This window comes from Oryctolagus cuniculus, chromosome 1 (genome assembly GCF_964237555.1).
Source record: "Oryctolagus cuniculus chromosome 1, mOryCun1.1, whole genome shotgun sequence".
NCBI classification, from domain to species: domain Eukaryota; kingdom Metazoa; phylum Chordata; class Mammalia; order Lagomorpha; family Leporidae; genus Oryctolagus; species Oryctolagus cuniculus.
In genome coordinates, this window is record NC_091432.1 from 34,384,641 (window position 1) to 34,402,813 (window position 18,173).

Consider the following 18,173-nt stretch of genomic DNA (forward strand, 5'->3'; position numbering starts at 1 on the left):
TTCCACAGGCAAATTTCCTGATAATTTTAAATTAATTACTGCAAATTTCAAATGACCTTTAGTTTTTCTTACCGTTAAAAAAACCTTTACATATTTTCACAGTGCCTTTAGAAATTATAAAATTACATATTATATCTTTACATAAAATGTGGGACACAACTATATCCTTTAGTTTTAATTACAGGAAAAGAACAGACAACTGTAAGGCTTAGCTTTATTGTTTTATAAATGAACCAGTAAAGTTCATTTTAGTGAAATGAGCATACACATCTCATAAATTAAAATAAATCTCACATGCTAAAGCACTCATTTTCAAAATTAATTTAATTACATGTTTAAAGTTTAATTACATTTAATTAAGCATTTAAGTTTAATATGAAATAAATGAATTATCAGTTAGCTACTATGAAATGATATAGTGCTTTGATAATTAAAATCTATAAATTTTCCTATTCTGTGCAAAGAAAATACATATTTCAAAGACTGTTTGACCATATCCTCATAGCTGATCAAGGTAGAATTTTTCTGAACCTAGCTTGGTAGGCTGTACATTTACCTCCAGGTAATGAAGGCAGCATGGTATAGAAAAAAGAGCAGAGGTTTTGGAAACTTGGCTTTGAGTATTAGCGCAGTCACTCAGGCTCTGCAACAATGGGAAAGTTACATTGCAACTCTGACTTCACATTTCCTATAAAATACTTCTTTCATACTCTTAAGAGTTGAGAAAATTAAATGAGATGGAAGGACAAACACCTGGAACATTGCCTGACTAATGTTGATTTCCTTCATTGTTGAATGAATGAACCAAAATTTTGTACTTTTAGGCATAAAAAGTTTCATCTTTAAGATTTCTTCAAATTATGAAAACATAAAATTCTTTTTCATTTAATTATATCATACTTAAATGAATACTTTACATTTTTTTCCCTAAGCACTCCACGAATGGAGGTAGTTTGACATTTCTACAACAGATTTTTGAGTGAGATAAAACTGACTTTGCATCCTTATTTGGGAAAGGGCAGGTAGATACACTCTCAGTCTCTGGATTACTCCCCAAATGCTCACAGTAGCTGAGGTTGGGCTGGGCAGAAGCCAGGGATCAGGGAATTCAGTCCAGATCTCGCAAGTTAGTAGAATGATATAATTAAATGAACTCAATTGCTTGAGCCATCATTGCTGCCTCCCAGGGTCTGCATTAGCAGGATGCTGGAATCAGGAGTGGAAACTAGATACTAATGAGTGACACAGGCATCTTAACAATTAGGCTAAAACCTACTCTTGTAGAACGACTTTGAATCTGGATTCTATAACTTACTATTTGAGAAATTATAGAAAGGTTATTTTGGCCTATTTCCAAAATTTGAATGTGATATGTATGTGTGTAGCATAATCAATATAGTCATTCAAAGTCAGGAAAAAATTAATGATTAAAGTAGGGCAGATGGTATTTGCCCTAACCTCTACCTATAACTTTTTACGTAAGGATACTGTCACTGAATTTAAGAATCAGAAGGAAGAACTATGTACTTGAACCCAGAGTTTATTTTATTCTTTAAGTTACTAGCAGTTTAAACAAGTTGGGTACTTTTAATACTTGATAGTAAAACTTAAACTTGCAGCATTACTTTATGTCATTTTCATTGCTATGGTTAGAAATGAGTATTTATTTGCATTTTGGGCTGACAGAGTCTGATGAACTGTTCCACATTTAAAAACAAGACCAACAGATATTGGAACCAGTCTGGTACCCAGACTTCTCAGGTTGCAAATTACAGTAATAGTGGGTCCAACAGTTACAGATTAAAAAAAAAAAAACACGTAATGAAATATTATGAAACACATATATAATTAAGATTATATATTAAACAGAAAATTAACATTATTAGGAAATATATCCTAAGAAATGCATTCTTTATAAAAAATAAGGTAAAAAGTGATTTCTATTAACCTTTGAAATGAGAATTTGCTATTAAATGGGTCATGAACTTACCAGCATTCTACTTTATCAGCTGAAGACATTTTTTCTGGAAGAAAAAATCCATGCCATTTTGAAGTCTCAATTAGTTCTCGTGGTATCCTTTTTGATACATCATAATAGTGACCAAATCTTGAAGATGTCACTGGTCCAACCTAAGAAAAACCCATATTGGTTGTTAATGAAATTAGGTTTTAAAGTTATAATTCATTTGTCTTAAATCCAGTAAAACAATGATATATTTATATATTTTGATGTTAATAAGGATTATTATATATCATATATATACATATGTAACACATATATGCCCACTAAATTGCTTAGAAATATACATTCATTATTTTAAACTAAATATAATTGAAAATCAAGCATTCCACTTTTCATGTATCTTCATTCCTGTAAGTTTGATATAAATGCAAACACATTTTAATTTCTTTTACTGTACTGTATACTTTCCCACGTTTGAAATTTAGTATACCTAATTCATGATTAATTAAAATCACTATGACTAAATACAAATCAAGCCAAATTAATTCATTGGTGAGAGGCCCAAAAGAAACCAGATATTCAATTATACTAAACAGAATATAATTTTTAAATTAAATTCTTATATGATAATGTATATATATTCAATATTTTTTTTTTTTTTGGACAGGCAGAGTTAGACAGTGAGAGAGAGAGAGAGAGACAGAGAGAAGGGTCTTCCTTCCGTTGGTTCACCCCACAAATGGCTGCCATGGCCAGCGCGCTGCGCCAATCTGAAGCCAGGAGCCAGGTGCTTCCTCCTGGTCTTCCATGCCGGTGCAGGGCCCAAGCACTTGGGCCATCCTCCATTGCCTTCCCGACCCATGCAGAAAGCTGGACTGGAAGAGGAGCAACCAGGACAGAACTGGTGCCCCAACAGGGACTAGAACCCAGAGTGCTGACGCTGTAGGCGGAGGATTAACCTAGTGAGCCGCGGTGCTGGCCTTATTCAATATTTCTTAAAATCTTAAAAGTAAGCTTATTGCATAAATAAATGTTACACACTCCAGACAAGGACAAGGCACAGGATAAAGAGGAAGAATGTGTATAAGCTACATCCACCACAACTTGCTATAATCATTTGCTCACTGATAATTCATCTTTAATCCACTGATTTCTCCAATACTTTTTCTCATAAGAAACTCTATTAACTGTAAACACTGAATTTATTTACACAGGATAGTAAAAGGCTACTAGTATAACATAATTATTACACTGCTTTGAATGAACTCTAGACTGATTTCATCAATTTAGCACCTAGAAATATATAAAATTAATAAAATTTTTTTAAAAAGTAACATATATACACCTCTTCCAAAGTTAAACTGTTAACAATTTGCATCTGGCAATAGCTTCTAGTAAAACTCTGATTTAATCTTATAATTTCCACTGTCATGAATACTACAAAACAGACAAGTTACAGAACAGTCAACAAAAAGATCTCTGCAAAAATTGAAGATTCTAAACAGTAAGTTTTTATATTTATTAAATGACAACTTTTAAATTTTGATATGAGACACATATTTAAGACTGCAATGGCTTCTTAAATTATATGCATATACACAATTTATACAGTAACATGGAATAAAATTTTTTTTAATTCTAAAAGAAACATTTTGCTTAGATGCAGTCTAGGTGTTTAACATTCATTTTCTAAATAAAAGGACTATTTATCCCTCCATAAGGTACTACTTATTATCATTAATGAAAGAAATTTAAGTTTGTTATAATGTATTCATTTCAATTCAATATATACAAAATTGTGGTTCCCAAAACATAACGTCCATTTACTAAGAAAATTTATTGACATATGCATTATAGTACATTAAAATATGTTTCCTAAAAATAGGGTATAAAGTTTTTAAATGTGAAGTTATTAGTCTAAAGCAATTTAAACAAGGTCTGTTCTTTGGCCTATAATCTATTCTTTATCCGGATTATAGTTCAGAATGTTTTTACTGCAATTTCTGCTAGAGCTCATCTTTTTATTGTGTAAGTCCAAGCTGCGTTAATGTTTTAGAAAGGCCTTGACTAACTGAACTTTGATCTGATGTCTTCATTGAGAAAAACACCAGGCTGCTCATTTCAGATGCAAATCCCCCTAAGGCCCAATAGAATTTAGTAAAGACTGCAAAAAAGAAGAAACCAGAAGCTTCCAGGATCCTCTTTGAGAATCCTGGGGCACACTGGTGTCCTTAATCCATGCTGCTGCATGGATTAAGGTAGGTGATAACCTTTCCTGATTCAAAAGAATAAGCAGAGTGCCTACAAACTGGGTGGAGACTAGGATTTGGCTATAATAAAACACCATGCAATAAAAGCTTGGTCTATGTCAGAAGCCTCTGAAAAGGCCTCAATGTACCACATTCCCAGGCCTAGTAGGGAAGCTTGCAAAAGCCTACCTGAATCAAATAAGCATGAATAATCTATTTTAGCAGACCGACCATGGGGAGAGAGAAAGAAAGAGAGACTTTTCACTTCTTTTAAGTTTGAGTTAATAAATTTATTAGTGGACTGAAGGTTCTTGAAGTCCCATGCACTCAGAGAAATATGCTAAATTGCCAAGAAGCAAAGTATGCTTTTTAAGTTGCCGTCTCTATTAATGTTTCTAATTACAATATTAATGTGACAGAAATCTCAGATTTGGGAGGAATCAAGGCAGAAAATTGATTTCATGCTGTGACAGTTTACATATGGAACACAAATATTCATTAAAATGTAAAAATAAAATTGGAAGTTTTTTCTTTTTACAATTATTAATTTATCTAGAAATTAAGATTAGATATGACAATCAAAATATTACAAGATGGAAAGGAAAATTTTATCATTGATGAACGACTCCACATTTAAAAAAAAAGCAAATATATTCTCACAGGAAAGTATTTTGCAAGTTTTTTTTCTATCCAATGCATGGTGTTAATAGAAAATCAAATTTTTGAAACACATCTTTTGAGGCCTATAATTATAAAACAAAGACTTAAATATTTTCTTTAAAATGAAAACAAAATGCTGAAAGCATAATAATGATTACCCATAAAACTGTCATCAACTCCATAAATACAGATGCATTGAAAAATACCAAAGTATCATCAATAACTAGTCAGTTTAGTTTTGTGGAACTACATTATTTTAGTTCTAAATTATAACAATTTCTATTTTACATTCATGAACTAATTTTTAACTTTGTTGTCTGTAGAAGAAATAAAATGGAATAGTTTGGTAAAAATTTTCAATGCTAAAAGAAAACAAATTCTCATGGGGCACAAGAGGAAAACAAAACAAAACAAAAATGATACCATACATTATCTCCAGTTTGTTAGAAAGAAACAAAACTTTCAGAGAAAAGCTGTACCACAAATAGTCTACATAAGACATTTTCTTACTACAGTTATCAATTCTTGTTTCTCAACTCTGCATAACAGAATGCAAGAATCCAGTTACCAAACCATATTGAGCCCCAGTTCCATCGTCAGAAACTAGAGCTAATAATTATCTCATTAGACTGCTTTGGGAATCTAAGGCAATACTGGCAACAAATACTTTGTACATTTTGAAATAAAATATAAATGCTATTATTGTTATTGTGCCATGATTCACCAGAGAATCAGAAGATCCATTACTGTCCTTTGTAATTACGATGACTTAGTGAAAAAAAAAAGTCTCTTGTTGGTCATCCACATGCGTACATCTAACATACCTCTGTTGTGGCTGAAGAATGAAAGAGGAAAGCCAAAGAGTAAAGAGAATTAAACATCATGGTACTTCAAAAAGTTCAGAAAACATGCACATTATGAAAGACGATGCTTGATTCTCAAGATTCTTGGCATGAAAATAAATTTATCTTTTAATTTCATTTTTCCACAAACTTCTTGACATAATCTTACATAATAAAGATCTAACATACTGTCAGGAATTGCTGGAGCCATTGTAGCCCATGATAGTAGAGCTCTATAATATTGAAGAAATTAAGTCTCAGAACATACTGAAGGCTAGCAGTTTGTGGAATGAGGAAGGACGAGGGATTGATGACTACACAGAGAAGAAAAGGGCTTTTCTATCCTGAGGAGAGAATAAAACATGGTGAACGAACGGGATGCTTTTGAAAACAATACATTTGTAGAACTGGAATAAATAATGCTTTATGTTTTATTAAGCTATGGGTGTTGGTTAAGGTGAATGATTCATATCCGTTTTTGCATTCTCTAAATGGAAATATGACTACACTCTTAGCATGGAGGTACAACCCATATTAAATGTTACCTCTGAAAACCAATATACCGAGTTTTGGACAACATGTTTACTCCTAAGCCGTAATAGTGTTAACTGAACTTTGTCTCAAGATAAACTCAGAAAACCCATCTTTTTGTTTGTTTTAATGTTTTAGCCTAGTTATGGCGAAGTAAGACCTAGATTTATAAAGTAGATGGTGATGACTAATCACCAAAGACTATCAATCTTGGCAAGTCATCACATATAAAACTGACAAAACAAGGAAATACACATGCTAGTGACACTTCAAAGAAAAGCAGTGAAGTTAGAGGATGATTCTGCTTCATAAAATTGACAACTCACTTGCAAATACAAGTCAACTTAAAGTTTGACCAATGACTGTAAATTCAAAATAGGCTCTTATTTATATGAATATAACTTAACTCAGTTTAACATGTTTTTTATTACATTCATGCATCTAAGAAATAACTGTTGAGCACTCACTATATGCCAGCAAAATAAAACGAAGTTCTTTCTCTTGCTGAGTTTATATTCTATTAGGAAGAAATATAGATGAGAAGTAATTATATATATACATGCTAATATGTATTTTACCTGCTGGCTTTAATAGTTTTTAGATGTGCTGAAGAAAAATAAAGCTGAAAAGAGATGACAGAGATGAGGAATAGGTCTATTTTATATAGAATGACAATAAAGTCATCTTGATAAAGCAATACTTCAGCAGGGATCTGAAAAAAATGGGAAAATGCTATTCAATATACTTCTGGAAGTTTCAGTCAAAGCCATTAGGGAAGAAAAAGAAGTCAAAGAGATACAAATTGGAAAGTAGGAGGAAGTCAAATCATCCCAGTTCAAAGATCACATGATCTTATATAGCGGTGAACCGAAAGACTACAACAGGAGACTACTGGAACTCATAAGAGAGTTTGGTAAAGATTCAGGATATAAAATCAAAACATAAAAATCAAGAGCATTTGTATACACAAACAGTGCATAGCTGAGAAAGAACTTGTAAGATCAGTCCCATTAACAAGAGCTACAGAAAATTTTAAATACCTTGTAATAAATTTAACCACGGAGGTAAAAGACCTCTATGATGAAAATTACAAAATACTGAAGAGAGAAATAGAGGGGGCCAGCGCTGTTGCCTGCAGTGCCGGCAGCTGATATGGGCTCTGGTTCAAGTCTTGGCTGCTCTACTTCTGATCCAGCTCTCTGCCATGGCTTAGGAAAGCAGTAGAAGATGGCCCAGGTCCTTGTGCCTTGCATACATGTGGGAGATCCAGAAGAAGCTCCTGGATTCTAGCTTCGGATCGGTGAAGCTTTGCCCTTGCGGCCATTTGGGGAGTGAACCAGTGGACCTCTCCCTCTCTCTGCCTCTCCTTCCCTCTCTGTGTAACTCTGACTTTCAAATAAATCTTTTTTTAAAAAAGAGAGAGAAATAGAAAGACACATAAAGAATCAGCAAAATCTTCCATGTTTGTGCATTGGAAGAATTAAAAGCATCAGAATGTCCACACTATCCAAAGTAATTTACAGATTCAATGAGATTCCAATCAAAATACATTCTTCTCAAATCTAGAAAAAAAATGCCAAAATTGATATCGAAACAAAAAAGACCCTAAAGTAATATCAAAAAACAAAAACAAAGTTGGAGGCATCAAATACCAGAATTTAAGACATATCACAGACAGTCATTATAATGAAAACAGCTTGGTGCTGACACAAGAATAGACATGTAGAGCAATGGAACAAAAATGGAGTATACACTCCAGAAATGAATCCATGCAGCTACAACCAACAAATCTTTGACAAGCAATCCCTGGAGAAGGGAAAGTCTCTTTAACAAATGGTGCTTGAAAAATTGTATCTATGCATGTAAAAGTATAAAATAAGACCCCTACCTTACAACTTATACAAAAATCAACTCAGAGTGGATTAAGCATCTAAACTTATGACCTAATAGCATTAAATTTCCAGATCAAAACATCGAGGAATCTCTGAAAGACATGGGATAGGCAAAGACTTCTTGGAAAAGACCCCTGAAGCACAGGCACTCAAAGCAGAAATAGACAAATGTGATTACATCAAGCCAAGAAGCTTCTTCACTGCAAAGGAAGCACTCAACAATGTGAAGAAGCAATAGGAGAGAACATTTGCAAACTATGCAACTGATAAAGGATTAATATCTAAGATATGTAAAGAATTCAAGAAACTTAACAACACCAAAATAAACAATCCAGTTAAGAAATGGGCAAAGGGCCTGAACAGGAATTATTCAAAGGATGAAATACACATGGCCAACAGACACAGGAAAAAATGGTCAGGATCACTATCCATCAGGAAAATGCAAATAAAACCCACACCTCACACCAATTATAATGGCTATCACCCAAAAATAAAAAAAAATTATAAATGGTTATTTGCCTGCTCACTTTATGTTTACATCTCCCACATTCATACCAGTATACATCAGGTTTGCTTAACCATTGATTTCTTTTTTTTTTTTTACCAAGTCTTATGATTATTTAATGTTTCTATAAATCTTTTGCTGTTAATATAAAACCTCCATTTTGAAAAATCTACGTTGTACAGAAGCACATGTCTTTAATGTCTTCAGACAAAAAAAGCCTTACAGTTAATTTAACGTTTGCACTCTGAGGTGCAGCTTAACAGGGAGGGCCTGAGAAAAGAATGGGAGGGGGCTATTAAATATTTTTAGTAAAATGTTGCCTTTGTCTTGTGCATAACATGTAGAATATGCTCTTTAATTTAGTAAATATTTTTTTAAGAGGTAGAGATGCTTTGTTATTGTAGCTTAAAATTCTTAATCATAAAATTTCTGAAATTCTTGTAATTTTTTCCATACTTATCAAAAGTTGTTTACCAACTTATTTTTGTTTGAAGTGTGATTTTTTTTTTCCTTCCCAACCTCTTGCAAAAAAAAGTGGGTTTCTGCTAATGAATTGAGCAGACATCTAATATTTTATATGCCTTTTGAACTGTGTAACTTAATATTTGAATACTTGATAATTTGTTTTATTATGTAATTGATAAAATGGTGATGTGTATTAATGTTAGTTCAACCATATATTTATACTGTCTGGGAATGTGTGGTTATAGTTCTGTGGGAGAATAATTTGTCAGCGTTCACCAGCTTGTAAAAACTTAGTGCGAGAGCTTAAACATCTAAATAAATAATGAAATGCAAAAAAAAAAAAAAAATTATAAATACTGGCAAGGATATGTGGGAAAAAGGTACCCAAATACACAATTGCTGGGAATGTAAACTAATACAACCATTAAGGAAGACAGTATGGAGATTGCTCAGAAATCTGAAAATAGATCTACCATACTGATCAGCCATCCCACTCCTGGGAATTTATCCAAAGGAAATGAAATCAGCATACGAAAGAGTTATCTGTACCCTCATATTTATTGCAGTCCAATTCATAATAGCTAAGAAACATAATCAACTCAGATGTCCATCAACTAATACTATATAAAGAAAATATGCTGTATATACACAATGGAAACCTCTCAGCCATAAAATAGAATGAGATCTTATCTTTTGCTACAAAATGGATGCAAATGGAAACCACTGAAATAGAGGGAATCCTCCCAATTTCTTTCTATGAAGCCAGCATCACCTTAATTCCTAAGCCTGAAAAAGATGCAACAGAGAAAGAGAATTACAGACCAATTTCCCTGATGAACATAGACACAAAAATCCTCAATAAAATTCTGGCCAATAGAATTCAACAACACATCAGAAAGATCATCCACCTAGATCAAGTGGGATTTATCCCTGGCATGCAGGGATGGTTCAATGTTTGCAAATCAATTAATGTGATACACCACATAAACAAACTGCAAAAGAAAAAACCATATGATTATCCCAATAGATGCAGAGAAAGCATTTGATAAAATATAACACCCTTTCATGATGAAAACGCTAAGCAAATTGGGTATAGAAGGAACATTCCTCAACACAATCAAGGCAATTTATGAAAAACACACAGGCAGCATCATACTGAAGGGAAAAAGTTGGAAGCATTTCCACTGAGATCTGGTACCAGACAAGGATACCCACTCTCACCACTGCTATTCAACATAGTACTGGAAGTTTAGCAGGAGCCATTAGGCAAGAAAAATAAATTAAAGGGATACAAATTGGGAAGGAAGAAGTCGAACACTCCCTCTTTTCAGATGATATGAGTTTTTATACTTTGTGTATCTGTGTGGATGCAAACTGTTGAAATATTTACTTACTATATACTAAGTTGATCTTCTGTATATAAAGATAATTGAAAATGGATCTTGATGAAGAATGGGATGGGAGAGGGAGTGGGAGATGGGATGGTTGTAAGTGGGAGGGAGGTTATGGGGGGAAAAGCCACTATAATCCAAAAGTTGTACTTTCAAAACCGTATTGGGACACTGTCTTCACAAAAGGCTAAATGTAACAAGACTTTATTATTGACTGAGTCCATATCAGTATAAAAAGTACAACAGAGACTCTTTTCACAATAGTCAACATTAAGCTCAGTCACTTAAATGAATCTGCCACATGCAAACATCAAGTTTTGTGCCATTAGGTTTCTCATTGCTCTTCCTGCTTTAATCTCTATCACTTATTCTGGAGAGCTGCACTGCCAACTGTTTTGACTTCTCAGGAATTTTCCCTTCATTTCATGTATCTTAGTCTAATCAGGATAGGAGCGGTTACCAGACAGCTGATTTTGAAAACTTAGTACTTGGAAATATGTGGGAATAAAAGCTGGTATTCCACTGAAGCACCACATATATTGAATATTTATAATTAATCACATTGGAGGGGAATGGATTTCTTTATTAGTTGACTTACTCTGGTTTTGCTACTCTAGAACTGAGAATTCTACATGGAGATTATGGAAGAAATGAAACCATTTGTTTTCATAAAGAAGCAATTTACCATAATTTTATCTGTCAATGTATGTAATCTTGTGGAGTATAAAACACTACACAAATGAAAAACCTAGTTTTTTAAATAAACAAATATCCACTGTATTGCACTGAAAGAATAACAGAAGAGAGTCTATAAAATAAAAACGAAGGCAGGTGTAAAGTTTGGAAATAGTTTGTATTTGACTTGCCTCCATCTTAGGTGATAACTGGTAACGCCATGCTATTTTCATCTTAATATCAGATTCTGGTTTTTTATTACAAACATCTTCATCAAATTCTTTTTTACAGCTGTCATCCAGTAATGGTGCAGGAAGTTCCTAAGAAAACAGAATGATAGATTATTGAGCATCAGTGGTAAAATAATAACAATTTTTAAAAATCATAATATTAGCAACACTAGAAATTGCTAATGTATTGAAGAGAGATTCTTAAAATTGCCTTAAGCATAAAATCATGATAAAACAGGCATTCTAAAACAGAATAGAAGAGTATAATATCAAGTATAAAGTTTAATTTTTTTAGCAATGGCCTAGGATTTTAAAAAGATACTCAAATTTTTACATTTGGAAAAATCAACTGCTATCCCAACAAGAAGCTATGTTCATTTTATACACTTACAGAAAAATCTAGAATTAGCACTTACAAATTACATATAATTATTGTTATGTTAAAATAAAGGTAAAAATAAAGCTTGTGAGCAACCTTTTTACTGGTTTATAATTGTAGAATTCAAAAAAATCATTCACCGAAATAATGAGTGAATTAAGAACTAAAAATAGGACATTTATTTTGCCCATGTCGAATGTTAGTTTTGCACCTGCAAGCTCGTGCCTCTTTTTCAAAAATGAAAATAAAATTTTAAATCTCTGATTAAATGAAGAGACATCTAACTCCAATTTATTAATTTTAGAAGGTGACCGAATGAGTGATTACAAATAACACAGAAAACATTTTTGTTAAGAGGAACTATATAGAAATTCAAGGAAGAAGAATGAAAGTTTCCTGAAGAAGGAAGCACATGTAATTTTAAAAAAAAATTATCGGCTAGAATCATAAAGATAATGTGGGACACTGAGTTAGTAAACATAAACTTGTGCTACACTATAAATAAAACTCATGCAATTTTTCTTTTCAGGATCAAATTTACTTATACTTGCTATTGTGTGAATTAATAAGTTACTAGCTTGAATCCAGAAGCTAGAATGTTTTGGTACAAATCTAGACTTTGTACCAGTTAACTGTATGTCTGAGTTACCTGTCAGAGCACTCTGAATGGAGATAATAATATTCATGTCAATGTATTGTGGTAAAGAATAAAAAAATTAAAAGTGCAAAATGCAGACACATATTAAGCATCTAATAAAATTTTAGATAATGTGAAGTTAGTCAAATAATCATCTAATGCATTACATACAACTATATATTTTATATGTTAATATTAGGCAATATTTAACATAGAATATAATTAACATCTTTTACAATCTCAGAGACATTCAACAATATTTATGACAAATGCTATCCACAACTCAATTAGAAAATAAAAAACCACATGCGTGCAGGGGCCCAAGGATTTGGGCCATTTTGTACTTTCCCAGGCCATAGCAGAGAGCTGGGTCAGAAGAGGAGCAGCAGGGACTTAGAACTAGCACCCACTTGGGATGCCTGTGCTTCAGGCCAGGGCTTTAACCCGCTGAGCCACAGCTCTGGCCACTCACTGTGGTTTTGATTTGCATTTCCCTAATGGCTAGTGACCTGAACATTTTTTATGTGTCTATTGGCCATTTGGATTTCCTCTTTTAAAAAATGTCTGTTTAAGTCCTTGCCCCATCTCTTAAGTGGCTTGTTTGTTTTGTTGTTGTGGATTTTGTTGATCTCTTTGTAGATTCTGGTTATTAATCCTTTATCAGTTGCATAGTTCGCAAATATTTTCTTCCATTCTATCGGCTGCGTCTTCACTTTCCTGACTGCATCATTTGCTGTACAGAAACTTTATTAATTTATTTATTTACTTATTTATTGACAGGCAGAGTGGACAGTGAGAGAGAGACAGAGAGAAAGGTCTTCCTTTTCCGTTGGCTCACCCCACAATGGCTGCTGCGGCCGGCGCGCTGCAGCCAGCGCACCGCACTGATCCGAAGCCAGGAGCAGGTGCTTCTCTTGGTCTCCCATGCGGGTGCAGGGCCCAAGGATTTGGGCCATCCTCCACTGCACTCCCAGGCCATAGCAGAGAGCTGGACTGGAAAAGGAGCAACTGGGACAGAATCTGGCGCCCCGACCGGGACTAGAACCCGGGGTGCTGGCGCCGCAGGAGGAGGATTAGCCTATTGAGCCGCAGCATTGGCCAGAAACTTCTCAATTTAAAATAGTCCCATTTGTTAGTTTTGGCTTTGACTGCCTGTTACTCTGGGGTCTTTTCCAAGAACTCTCTGCCTATGCCAATGTCTTGTAGGGTTGGGCTTCTACAATATTCTCTAATAACTTGATAGTATTGGGTCATAGATTTAGGTCTTTAATCCATTTTGAATGGATTTTCATGTAATGTGTAAGGTAGGAGACCTACTTCATACTTCTGCATGTTGAAATCCAGTTTTCCCAGCAGTATTTGTTGAAGAGACTATCCCTACTCCAGAGATTGGTTTTAGCTCCTTTGTCAAATATAAATTGGTTGTAGATGCTTAGAGTGATTTATGGCATTTCTATTCTGTCCCATTGGTCTATTCATCTGTGTTTGTACCAGTACCAAGCTTTTTTGTTTATAACTGCCCTGTAGTATGTCTTGAAATCTGGTATTGCAATGCCTCTGTTTTGTTTTTCTTGTGTAAAATTCCTTTAGCTATTGGGATCACTTGTGTTTCCCTATGAATTTTAGCATCATTTTTTTTCTGTATCTGGGAAGAATGTCATTGTTATTTTGATTGGTATTACATTGAATCTGTAAATTGCCTTCAGTAGTACTGACATTTTGATGATAATGATTCTTCCAATCCATTAACATGGACATTTTTTCAATTTTTTTATCTTCTTCTGTTTCTTTCCTTAATGTTTTGTAATTCTCATCACAGAGACCTTTGACATTTTTAGTTAAATTTATTCCAAGTTATTTATTTATTTATTTATTTATTTTTGTAGCTATTGTGAATGAGATAGAGCTTAAAAGTTCTTTCTCAGCCATGGAACTGTTTGTGTATACAAAGGTTATTGATTTTTGTGTGTTAATTTTATATACCGCCACTTCACTAAAGTCTTTCATGAGTTCCCTCTCTCTCTCTCTCTTTTTTTTTTTTTTTTTGACAGGCAGAGTTAGACAGAGAGAGAGACAGAGAGACAGAGAGACAGAGAGAAAGGTCTTCCTTCTGTTGGTTCACCCCCCAAATGGCCACTATAGCCAGCGCACTGCGCCAATCCGAAGCCAGGAGCCAGTTGCTTCCTCCTGGTATTCCATGTGGGTGCAGGGACCAAGCACTTGGGCCATCCTCCACTGCCTTCCCGGGCCATAGCAGAGAGCTGGACTGGAAGAGGAGCAACCGGGACGAATCCAGCGCCCCGACCGGGACTAGAACCCGCGGTGCCAGCGTAGCAGGCGGAGGATTAGCCTAGTTATCCATGACACTGGCCCCAATTGTCTCTTAGTGGAGTCTTTTGGATCCCTTATATATAGAACCATGTCATCTGCAAATAGGGAAAGCTTGACTTCCTCCTTCCCAATTTGTATCCCTTTGATTTCCTTTTATTGCCTAATCGCTGTGGTTAAAACTTCCTGTGGGGAGCAATCCGGACTAGGCTGAGTTACTGGAATTAAGACTTATTCTATGCATATGCTCTCCCACAATATGGCACTGGGAGAGAAGTAAACAGCTTCCGCACAGCTGCCTCCAGTTCAACTAATAAACTGTAGGACTTGCTACTGATTGGAGGAGAGCAGCGTACTCGGCGTGTGGGCAGCCGAGTTAGGATTGGCAGAGGAGGACTATAAAGGAGGAGAGAGACGGCATGCACCAGGAACATCTATGGGGAACATCTGAGGGAAAACCCGTGCAGCCCCCGAGAGAACCGGCCGGCGGTGTGCCGCTCCCCTGCGGAAGTGGGGAATGTGGCAGGGGGAACTGCCCTTCCACGGAGGTGGAAGGGATAGTAGCCAACCCGGGAAGAACCAGCAGCAAACCCGGGGAGGGCCGAGCAGACGAAAGAACAGCGCAGGGTCCTGTGTTGCTCCTCCACGAAGAGGGGGAGCGACATAATGGTGCCGTGACTCGGATATGAAGCCTAGGCAGGGTTTAGTGTCATTCCTCCACGAAGAGGGGGAGCGACACTTCCAGGACTATATTGAATGGCAATGGTGAGAGAGGGCATCCCTTTCTGGTTCCAGATCTCAGTGGGAATGCTTCCAACTTTTCACCACTCAGTAGGATGCTGGCTGTGGGTTTGTCAAAAATTGCCTTGATTATGTTGAGGACTGTTCATTCTATATCTAATCTGCTTACAGTTTTCATCATGAAAGTGTGTTATATTTTATCAAATGCTTTCTCTGCTTCTAATGAGATACTCATGATTTTTGTTCTTCAGTTTGTTAATGTGGTGCATCACATTGGTTGATATTTTAGTGGCCATAATATTGTACTATATTGCTTAATCAAAATACAACTTATCATTTTCTATTTTAAATTATTTGCAAACTAAAAAATAGTACAACAGAGTTGTTTATACTGCAAGCATACTGTGCATCTCAAATTTTTTCCACAAGATACATAAAACATATATGAGAGAATAGACACTAATAGAACAAATATCTCAGTTGTTACCAGTTGATTTTAACAAATCTTAAGAATTGGCATACTTGAGTTTGGCACTGTGGTACAGCAGGTTAAAAGCCCTGGCTTGCAGCTTCAGCATCCCATACGGCCTTGGTTCAAGTCCCAGCTGCTCCACTTCCAATCCAGCTCTCTACTATGGCATGAGAAAGCAGTAGAAGATGGCCCAAATCCTTGGGCCCTGCACCTGTGTGGGAGACCTAGAAGAAGCTCCTGGCTTCAGATCAGCACAGCTCCAATCATTATGGCCATTTGGGGGAGTGAACCAGTGTATGAAAGTCTTTCTCTCTCTCTCTCTTTGCCTCTGCTATTCTATCACTTTGCCTTTCAAATAAATAAATAAATCTTAAAAAATTGGCATACGTAAAAAAAAAAAAAACAAAGCAACTTCATCGACAAAGGAGTAATACTTAAGTGAAAACAGAATACTATAAAAATTTTAAATGAAGCCACAGAACCCTTTAATCATATACTCTACCCTAAGAGCAGGATACTCCTCCTCCCCAACTTTACAAGAGAATTAGAGAAAAATCAGAGGAACTTTGGAAGGAAAACTGCAGAGCAGGAATTAGATGCCACAATGAATACAATATAATAGAATCAAAGAGCTGCAACAAAGGCCATATAGCCTGCAAATACAGAAATTGTTCTAACTATCTGTAAAGATTTACAAATCTGTGGATATTGAAATGGTTTTAAGTTGGACAAAAGCATAACATGAACTAGAAATAAACACCTGAGACACTGGACATCAAAAAGCAAATAATTCTCTTCAAAGACGCTGTTAAGAAAACAGTGGCAAAGCAGGTGGGAGAAAATATTGCCAAAGATGTGTCTGATAGAGATTTCTATCTGGAATACATAAAGACCCTTGTAATTCATGATAAAAATGAAAACGCTCAATAAAAAATGGACAAAAGGACATAAGACATTCTTCACCAAAATATCTATGTGTCAAATAAACTTAATGAAAATATTAACTGGGGCTGGCGTCGTGGTACAAGTTAATCCTCTGCCTGCGGCACCAGCATCCCAAATGGGCACCAGTTCTAGTCTCGGCTGCTCCTCTTCCAATCCAGCTCTCCGCTATGGCCTGAGAAAGCAGTAGAAGATGGCCCAAGTCCTTGGGCCCCTGCACTCACATGGGAAACCTGGAAGAAGCTCCTGGCTCCTGGCTTTGGATCTATGCAGCTCCGGCTGTAGCGGCCATTTGGGCAGTGAACCAATGGAAGCAAGACCTTTCTCTTTGACTCTCCCTCTCATTGTCTATAATTATAACTCTCAAATAAAAGAAATAAAATATTTAAAAAAATATTATCAACATTGGTAGTGATTAGTATAAAGTAAACTGAAACCATAATGAAATAACACTATATGTATACTAGAATAGTTAAAATAGAATTTAAGAAATGACAACGTGATGTTAGATAGGAAGTAGAACAACTAGAATTCTTATACACTACTGTTGGGAATGAAAATTAATGCAGCTTCTTTGAAAAAGATTTGAGAAATTACTAAAAAAAATCAAACACTCACTGTCTGTATGATCTAGTAATTGTCACTCTGGGTATTTATCCATAAGAAATGCAATAAGAAATGCAAACAGATGTCCATATAAGGATGTTTACATGGATGCTTATATATTAAAAATATGGAAAGAACCCAAAAGCCCTCATTTGGTGAATGGCTAACAAAATTAGTAAAAGGAATAATGTATTGATGTATACATGAATGCAGATAAATCTAAAAAGCATTATGCTAAGTGAATGGAGTAACAAAATACTATATAATTCATGCATCTCAATATATATGAAGTCACAGACAAAGCAGAACACAGAGATGCTAAGCAGATAAGAGGTTGCCAGTAGTTAAGTGTAAGGGAGAGGAGATTGTAAACATGTACCTTTTGAGAGGATGGAAAAGTTCTAAGTCACGAATGTGGTGGTAGTTACACAACTGTGCATAATTATCAATACTGATCAAATTATACATATATTTGGTAAACTGTATTATGTATAAAGTATATGATATTTACACTAATGAGAAAAAAGATGTGAAACAAAAATGATTATGTATGTATATATGTATTTCTCCTTTGTAAGAACTCATATCAATTTTTAGATAGCAGTCAAGTCCTTTGAAGGTGGGAGAGGATGATCAGAATTTGAACCATATGCTTTTATTTTATT

The 18,173-nt window shown here is 35.0% G+C and overlaps 1 protein-coding gene across 5 annotated transcripts in view; it reads right to left on the reverse strand.

The window, feature by feature from the left end:
- The window catches only part of ELP4 (elongator acetyltransferase complex subunit 4), a 276,252-nt gene that overhangs the window by 188,190 nt on the left and 69,889 nt on the right, over positions 1-18,173 (reverse strand). For all 5 annotated transcript variants that reach the window (XM_002709032.5, XM_051825657.2, XM_051825667.2 and 2 more), the window contains exons 4-5: positions 11,365-11,493; positions 1,991-2,130 (exon numbers count right to left, since the gene is read on the reverse strand). In XM_002709032.5, coding sequence (XP_002709078.2) covers positions 1,991-2,130; positions 11,365-11,493 — 269 coding nt within the window. The remainder of the gene's footprint in view (positions 1-1,990; positions 2,131-11,364; positions 11,494-18,173) is intronic.